The sequence below is a fragment of the Pseudochaenichthys georgianus genome, unplaced genomic scaffold (assembly GCF_902827115.2).
Source record: "Pseudochaenichthys georgianus unplaced genomic scaffold, fPseGeo1.2 scaffold_410_arrow_ctg1, whole genome shotgun sequence".
Taxonomy (NCBI): Eukaryota; Metazoa; Chordata; class Actinopteri; order Perciformes; family Channichthyidae; genus Pseudochaenichthys; species Pseudochaenichthys georgianus.
Window position 1 is genome coordinate 42,942 of NW_027262975.1, and position 9,559 is coordinate 52,500.

Genomic DNA, 9,559 nt, shown 5'->3' on the forward strand with positions numbered 1-9,559 from the left:
CCACCCTCTGGAATGCACTTCCTGCCGAGATCCGTAATGCTGCCTCCCTGGACATCTTCGAATCATCATTAAACACACACCTGTTCCCCCCGTGGCCTTGGGGCCCGAGCCCTTTCTTGGTCCCCCGGCTTCCTTTATTTTTTGTCCTTTGATTGTCTGTTTGTTTTGTTTGTCCACCATGTACAGCGACCTTGGGTCCCTTGAAAGGAGCTATATAAATATCATTTATTATTATTATTAATGTCTCGGCAGTTTAATGCGAGCTGCTGTCCCGTGATGAAATGCAGACATACTGGAGATCAATGGAAGTGTAATCACATGTTTTCTACCTTCAGGCGTGTGCATTATAGGAAACATTTACACACTGTCTGTTTCGTGCTTTTTGATCAGAATAGCTTCTTGCCTAATCCAAAGCTTACAATCTTAAGACAGCGTGATGATACTTACATGCAGGGCCGGCCCTCGGCATAGGCAGTATAGGCGAATGCTAAGGGCGCATCAACCCATAGGGGGCGCCGAAAAAAAAAAAAAAAAGTTAGAAATAAAAAATATATATATATTTTTTATTTCATAACAACACAATTTCCCGATTTTGGATCAACAAAGTACATCTTATTATCTTATACTAACAGAACTACGCCTATATTGCGTACAGCACCCATAAACTATGGCACACACCCCCCCCAAATCAAGTTGAAATGCCCCAGTCCCAGTAAAAACCAGAGGTTTATGTGAAATTGTTCTTTTTTTGAAATAATGGTTTTAGTGTGCAATTATAGGTTTTAATTTTGTATTTGTATTCATTTAAAATAAATCAAACTCCCAAAAAACGTGCACAGCTTCTGTGTGCTTTTATTAACATTGGAATTTACTGTGTAAGCGGCCGCGAGGGGGAGAGCTTTAGAGAGCTCTCTCCTGAAAGACTGAGAGGCTCTGATAACCTCAGCTCAGTGAGGTAAAGGCACACCTTTATATGATCATTATAGTTATAAAAAAATAAGAGAACAGGTGAAAAACAGGTATAAAATACTGACAGTACAAAAAAGTTGTTATTAATAAACAAGAATACAGTTTGAAAGGGGAGTGATTTGTAAAATATCCATAAAGAAAAAGAAAATCTGCTTACAGTTCCGTTTCATATGGGTGTTGAGAGATGTTTCCATAGATCTCCTAATGTTGCTCTCAAAGTGCACCAGATTGATGCTTTTAACTTCAATATAAAAAAATATTACTTAAATCATGTTCAAATGGATAGGAAACTAAATACAGTTGCACACATCTTGTGTCAATATCTTTGTTTTTGTGGTCATGCCACAACCATGCACGTGCGAATCATAGTGAGTGTCTGCATTTTGGGGGGGGGGGGGGGGCGCCAGCTAAAATCTTGCCTAGGGCGGCAAATTGGTCAGGGCCGGCCCTGCTTACATGATTGATTACAAAACACGTGTCGTACAGGTAACTGTTGGCTTTTTACTAATACGAAAGTAATGCTGACAAGAGGAAACATGCAGGGATCAAGAGACCTGATAGGAGCTGATGATAACCACTTGAATAAGTATTATAATATATATATATAGCGCTGTTACTTTTGGCTTTTACATGTATTATTTTGACGTTTGTTAAAACCATGTGTCAACTGTTCAGAGATAAGGTTATGTTGCATGTGTTAAAGTATGTATGTATGACATAGATGACAGTCTTGTTCTCTGTTATAATAATAATAATAATACATTTATTTTGGGGGGCGCCTTTCAAAACACCCAAGGACACCTTACAGGGTTACAGATTTACAATTCACATTTACAATTTTACCTTACAAATTAAAACAGTGGATTTAGTGAAGTATCAGCCGGAGTAAGACAAACAACAGGACACTGACTACAAAAGGACACAAAAGGACACAGGGTACAGATTATAGAGAAAATGCCAGTTTGAACAGGTGGGATTTGAATGTTGTTATGTCGATTATATGTCTAATGAAGACTCAGTAAAGTCAGTACACTCAAGGTCACTCACTTTCATTTTTATTTTTGCACTCTTTCAAGTAGGGTCGATCGGAATATATCATATATTTTATGGCAATCTTGAATATCCCGAGTTTCATTAAAAATGTGTCTATAATCCAATAATAATAATACAGTAATTATAATGTAGGAAAGAGTACAATTAAACTACGTTGCTCTTTCTTTTAAATTACTCATTAATTATACGGAGGGACATCATGATTTATGTTTGCTTGTTTTCACAAAATGTCTATCTTAGCTTATTGTAGGGCAAAGTTATTCCATAAGGGCTATGTTAAGATGTGTAAGCATAGACTATTTTCATTATAATCGGTATGAAATCCTGAATCGCAATTATCTTGACCGGGATAATCTAATCTAAATTCTCATATGGTCGTTGACCAGACGTTATTCCACGGTATTCTGAAGGTAGAGCTCTTTATAATCATGTTTTTTGTTCAACAATTCCTCTTTCTGCACTGCTCACTCGTCTTCTAGCTGATAAGCATCGCCACTTTATCATTTCCACGCCACCCTGACAGTTCTATTGGAAGATCAACAGTAACATATAGACACTTCCATAATGTCCTCAAATGCACTAATAGGCACATTCAAGCTTAATGTAAAGATACAGCAAACACACATCAAAAGCCTCTGTCTTTAAGAAATGTAGAAGGGACTTGTATTGTATGCAACACACACACACACACACACACACACACACACACACACACACACACACACACACACACACACACACACACACACACACACACACACACACACACACACACACACACACACACACACACACACACACACACACACACACACACACACACACACACACACACACACACCCTTAGAGATAGACACACACACTGTCTGACTCTGATAGAGGTGAGCAGCTTTGATGAAGCATGCTGCCATGGAGACGCAGCAGGAAGCTAAGCGTGGCGAGCGTGAGTGTGTGTGTGTGTGTGTGTGGATCTTACACTGATAGTAGCTAAGGAAACACAGTCCCATAGGAGCTGCCATATGGACGGATTCACATAAAAGCTTCACATCACCAGCGCTGTCCAATCAAATCCTTTCAATAAACCAACAATTCTCCATCGAGCTGGTGACATTTCACACACTGTTGATGTAGGTCGAGTCAATAGTTCATCAGTGCTGAGCACACATAACAGATGTCTACTTTAAAGAGTCCTCTCCTGCTGATGTGCAGGTGTATATCAGTATGTAGTGTCTCTACTTTAAAGAGTCCTCTCCTGCTGATGTTCAGGTGTATATCAGTATGTAGTGTCTCTACTTTAAAGAGTCCTCTCCTGCTGATGTGCAGGTGTATATCAGTATGTAGTGTCTCTACTTTAAAGAGTCCTCTCCTGCTGATGTTCAGGTGTATATCTGTATGTAGTGTCTCTACTTTAAAGAGTCCTCTCCTGCTGATGTTCAGGTGTATATCAGTATGTAGTGTCTCTACTTTAAAGAGTCCTCTCCTGCTGATGTTCAGGTGTATATCAGTATGTAGTGTCTCTACTTTAAAGAGTCCTCTTCTGCTGATGTTCAGGTGTATATCAGTATGTAGTGTCTCTACTTTAAAGAGTCCTCTCCTGCTGATGTTCAGGTGTATATCAGTATGTAGTGTCTCTACTTTAAAGAGTCCTCTCCAGCTGATGTTCAGGTGTATATCAGTATGTAGTGTCTCTACTTTAAAGAGTCCTCTCCTGCTGATGTTCAGGTGTATATCAGTATGTAGTGTCTCTACTTTAAAGAGTCCTCTCCTGCTGATGTTCAGGTGTATATCAGTATGTAGTGTCTCTACTTTAAAGAGTCCTCTCCTGCTGATGTTCAGGTGTATATCAGTATGTAGTGTCTCTACTTTAAAGAGTCCTCTCCTGCTGATGTTCAGGTGTATATCAGTATGTAGTGTCTCTACTTTAAAGAGTCCTCTCCTGCTGATGTTCAGGTGTATATCAGTATGTAGTGTCTCTACTTTAAAGAGTCCTCTCCTGCTGATGTTCAGGTGTATATCAGTATGTAGTGTCTCTACTTTAAAGAGTCCTCTCCTGCTGATGTTCAGGTGTATATCAGTATGTAGTGTCTCTACTTTAAAGAGTCCTCTCCTGCTGATGTTCAGGTGTATATCAGTATGTAGTGTCTCTACTTTAAAGAGTCCTCTCCTGCTGATGTTCAGGTGTATATCAGTATGTAGTGTCTCTACTTTAAAGAGTCCTCTCCTGCTGATGTGCACGTGTATATCAGTATGTAGTGTCTCTACTTTAAAGAGTCCTCTCCTGCTGATGTTCAGGTGTATATCAGTATGTAGTGTCTCTACTTTAAAGAGTCCTCTCCTGCTGATGTTCAGGTGTATATCAGTATGTAGTGTCTCTACTTTAAAGAGTCCTCTCCTGCTGATGTGCACGTGTATATCAGTATGTAGTGTCTCTACTTTAAAGAGTCCTCTCCTGCTGATGTTCAGGTGTATATCAGTATGTAGTGTCTCTACTTTAAAGAGTCCTCTCCTGCTGATGTTCAGGTGTATATCAGTATGTCGTGTCTCTACTTTAAAGAGTCCTCTCCAGCTGATGTTCAGGTGTATATCAGTATGTAGTGTCTCTACTTTAAAGAGTCCTCTCCTGCTGATGTTCAGGTGTATATCAGTATGTAGTGTCTCTACTTTAAAGAGTCCTCTCCTGCTGATGTTCAGGTGTATATCAGTATGTAGTGTCTCTACTTTAAAGAGTCCTTTGCGTGCGTTTGCTAATCAACATTGTAGATAACTTTATTTGAGCAGACTGCTACTGATCTAGTCCCAGGAGCTCTTTTGGCATACATTAAATGTAATGTAATGACAGCCGTCTAAACCAGGGGTTCCCAACCTGAGCCAAGGACCGGCAGATACATTAAAAAAAATCGAAAACCGGTTGTCAATTTTAACTGATTTTAACATGTACTCACCAGCAGGTAGCAACAGAGGCTAATTGTATGTAACAGCCTGAACAAATACTAGAACAATATGCATCCAAAACATATTCGTTTAAAAAAGAACCTGGGTCGTTTTTTGGTTTTTCGGAAAAACGGAAAAACCGGTGCACGTCCAACAGCATTTAGCACTACATCGAGATTAAGATTAAACTAATTTATTTTGGGAACACCCGCATATAGGCGACCTCTGGAGTTAGCCAGATGTGTGTACATTACTGTTCATGGTCATTTGAAAACAAATGCCAGTGTCGGACACACACACACACAGAGCAGAGCGAGCGCGTGCACACACACACACACACACACACACACACACACACACACACACACACACACACACACACCGGGGGCAATGCATTGATTTGCAGTAAGGGTAGCTGCATCAGGGTACATGGGAAATCAAATCAGGTGGAGGAAACGACTGTGTTAAGGACACACTAATGAGATATAGAGCGCAGAGTAACAAAGACAAACATGGCGCCTCCTTCTTCCCTCCTTCTTTCTTTGCTTTTTGCTCTCCATCCAACCACTCAGGAGCAGAGAGAAACTGCATTACAGATCTCCCCCAGGCTGAGATTAGCATCTGTAGCCGCTAATGCTGCAGAGCAGCGGGAAGTCTGTGAGGACTCTCAGGGAGGAAACAGAGTGAGGGCTTTCTCCTGAACAATACCCTGAAACCCGATCAAGACGCTGCCGTTCAGACGCAGCCATAAAACACGCCTTCAAGCTGCTGCAATTAAACTGCCACTTCACATTACTATCAATCTGTTGGAGCAAATGATATTGATTTTACGGCCTAATCTGAGGTGGAGTTTAAGGGTTGTTGTAGAGAGTATTATCACGTGTTGGGAACAGACACACCGTTGTTCACATCTAGAAATAATGCGTTATTAAACCACAATCCTGCAATAAATCCTCCCTGGGATTGATGAGCAAAGGTGTGTCTATTAAACCGGTAACTTGCTGAGTGTTATATCTTTCTATGTGTCCGAAGCAGCCTTGGTGATCCATGCTAAAATCCATATGAGTCAACGACGTTTGGAGATGTAGCCTACTATTAATAAACCTTTGATGTCTCGCCAAATATATGTTTAAAGATCAAACATTTCTGTATCAAAATGAGAAGAAATGCAGGTTTTTCCGTCTTGCTGAGTTTACATGAGATGATAAATGCTCCTCTCGTGTATGCATAATATATACACTGAACAAAAATATAAACGCAACACTTTTGTTTTTGCTCCCATTTTTCATGAGATGAACTCAAAGATCTAAAACATTTTCTATATACACAAAATAACCATTTCTCTCAAATATTGTTCACAAATCTGAAAAGATCTGTGATAGTGAGCACTTCTCCTTTGCCGAGATAATCCATCCCACCTCACAGGGGTGGCATATCAAGATGCTGATTAGACAGCATGATTATTGCACAGGTGTGCCTTAGGCTGGCCACAATAAAAGGCCACTCTGAAACGTGCAGTTTTGCTTTATTGGGGGGGGTCCGAAAACCAGTCAGTATCTGGTGTGAGGGGTAGGGGTAGGGCAGTGTTTCTCAAACTTTTTCATACCAAGGACCACTTAACCAATAAAAAAACACTCGCGGACCACCTAACTCCACAAATATCCAAAAACACATTGTTTTTTACAAATCGCCTGAAAATTGTACAAACAAGTGGCAACATGTGTGATGAAGGTGCTTATCTGGGCTATATCATGCAATCAAAAGTGAAACTTAAGCTCGTTCCATTGCGGAGATATTCCCGCGAGAGTGCGAAAAACTTAAATAAATGTATTTATTTCAAATGTGAAATTTTACCAATATACTCACGGACCACTAGGGGGCGCTCACGGACCACCAGTGGTCCGCGGACCACACTTTGAGAAGCACTGGATTAGGGTTAGTGGTAGGGTTTCAGCTGATATAGCACAACACATTAGTTGTATTTCCTTTAACTGGTGGATATAGAGTTGCTGCGGGGGGGGGGGGGGGGGGGTTGAGATGCACAGGCTGCAGTGGAGGCGCTGCGCACAGCTGGGACACAAACCACCAACGAAAACATAATTCAGATCCAGTCGTCATGACTCCACTCCGGAGGGATTCCCCGTTCACTTCTTACACTCTCAAGGGGGGGTCTCCTGTCCCCGGCACAAACACACTGCCTGAGGAAGGCTATGTGTATTGTTTTTGTCATTAACCTTTTTCGGACCACTTATTTATTTATTTTGGTGACGATCCGACCTCCGTGCTGCTACTCTGTTCAAACTGCATCCACCAAACAATGTGATTTATCTCCACCTCCACAAAATAACCTAAATCTGACACGGTGTGAGACGTCTGTTTTAGCTTTCTGTCGTCATTCCCTGCGATCTTCTTCCTGCAGTCAGTCAGAATGAATGAATGGGCGTTTCTTTCACTATTTATAGGCAAATATGGGCGTTACGTGAAGCCCGCAAAAGCTGCGCCGCATTTCGTGTCGGTTGTGATTTATAAAGGGAAACCGGCGAAGGAAGTGCCGTACGCACTTTCCTCGCCGGTACGCAATGTTTGGTGTATCGGAAAATGTCGGAAAATTTCTGTTCCTAGTTTTGAGATTTCTACTACGTAAGCAGCCTTCCCACGTGAATCCTACGCACGGCGTTATCCCTGGTCTTCTCTAAAGAAGAGGGACCGATGGAAACGTTGTCATGTTGCCGTTGTTCAGCATGGAAACATTCATTAGCTATCAATGACATTATTGTTCTATTCATATAAAGCAGGGGTGGGGAACCTCCGGCCCCCGGGCCGTATACGGCCCGCGAGACAATTTGGTACGGCCCTCGAGGTAATTTCTAAACACACGCAAAAAAGAAAAAAAATGAAGAAATCTAGACCGCAAAAAAATTAAACAGTGCCTGTTTTTCCTGGCCACGGTCAGGGTCCATGAACACAACACGAGCCTAACGTGTCATCACGTGGATATATGTCTCGTCTGACAGGAGTGCAGTTCTGATAGAGAGCACCAGAACGTGGCTCGGCACTTCAGATAAGGAGCCGTACACATGCCGCAGTTTGTGCGTGGCTGTGTCTTTAGTTGAAAGCCCAGTGGCGATCTGCTCATCCGATACTGATACTGATCATACAGTCAATAACTTTGTTGTTATTAGCATCTGGTTAGCTAGCTATGCTAACGAATATAAGGCCACATCTTTATATGATCATTATAGTTGTAAAAAAATAAGAGAATAAAGTAAACAGGTATAAAATACTATATGACAGTAAAAAAAAGTTGTTATTAACAAGAATACAGTAAAATGTAAAATATCCATAAAGAAAAAGTAAATCTGCTTACAGTTCTGTTTCATCTGGGTGTTGAGAGATGTATCCATAGATCTCTAATGTTGCTCTCAAAGTGCACCAGATTGATGCTTTTAACTTCAACATTTAAAAAAAAAAATCTTCCCGGGGGAGCATGCCCCCCGGACCCCCCTAGAGGATGTTAGGTACCCCCCCTCAATTAAATCATGTCCACATGGATAGGAAACTAAATATATTTGCACACATCTTGTGTCCATATCTTTCTGTTTTGGTGTTCACGCCACACCGTGCACGTGCATGGTAAGATATCTGGATTAAGAGGTTGCTTTTTCTTTGCACAGCATGAAAGAAAGGCCAAATGAATGGGCTGTGATTTTAGTATTTTTAAGCAGAGGTCAATAATTTTTACGGCCCTCGGAAGATGTTGAAAAAATTGAAATGGCCCTTGAGAGGAAAAAGGTTCCCCACCCCTGATATAAAGGGAGGTCAGGTACTCTTTAAAGCAGCTGCTAGTTATGGGTACTTTTTACAGAAGTACATTTCAAAGCCTCTTTACTTTCACTTGAGTAAGAAGTTTAGTCAGTACTTCTACTTTCACCAGAGTATTTTTAAACACGAGTATCTGTACTTCTACTTGAGTAAAGGATGTGTGTACTTTTGCCATCTCTGATTATCGTATCGTATATAGATAGCTTGGAGACTCACGTTGACATAATGCACCAGGCTCTCCTGCTCAGCGACTTTGTAGGTCTCGATGCCGTATTCTTTGGCCAATCGGAGGATGCGGTTCTGAGTCGGTCCGATGTAAGACCCGCCCAGATCGACCCATTTTGTCTCCTTATTCTGGAAAACAAAAATAAAGAAAAACACATCACAACTGTGGTCGGAATGTATTTATCAAACGTGAATAAACAATTAATCCTTCGATTGTCTTTGTCGTATTTTCAATACCAACAAACTGTTGGTGCACCGAGAGTTTAACGAACAACACTGCAACACCTCAACAAGGACTTTGCCCAAGCTTCGCAAAGAAGTGAAAGCCAGTAAATATAGTGAGTGAGTATAATATGTTTCTATTACAACAATATAACCAGGCGAATCAGAAAGCCCACTCAAGTAACAAAAAGTCAAAGTCAACTTTATTGTCAAGAATTCTACATGTTGTACATCCAGAAATCTCGAAATATCGTTTCTCGAGGTCCTACAGTGTGACATATATATATCAAACAACAACAACAAAACAAAAAGGGCCTAGATAACCGGGGAAATGTTA

At 41.0% G+C, this 9,559-nt stretch overlaps 1 protein-coding gene across 1 annotated transcript in view; it reads right to left on the reverse strand.

Moving 5' to 3' along the window:
• Positions 1–9,559, reverse strand: part of mao (monoamine oxidase) — a 60,722-nt gene that overhangs the window by 24,748 nt on the left and 26,415 nt on the right. The window contains exon 3 of the mRNA XM_034078306.2: positions 8,992–9,129. Within this exon, the coding sequence (XP_033934197.1) occupies positions 8,992–9,129 (138 nt within the window). The remainder of the gene's footprint in view (positions 1–8,991; positions 9,130–9,559) is intronic.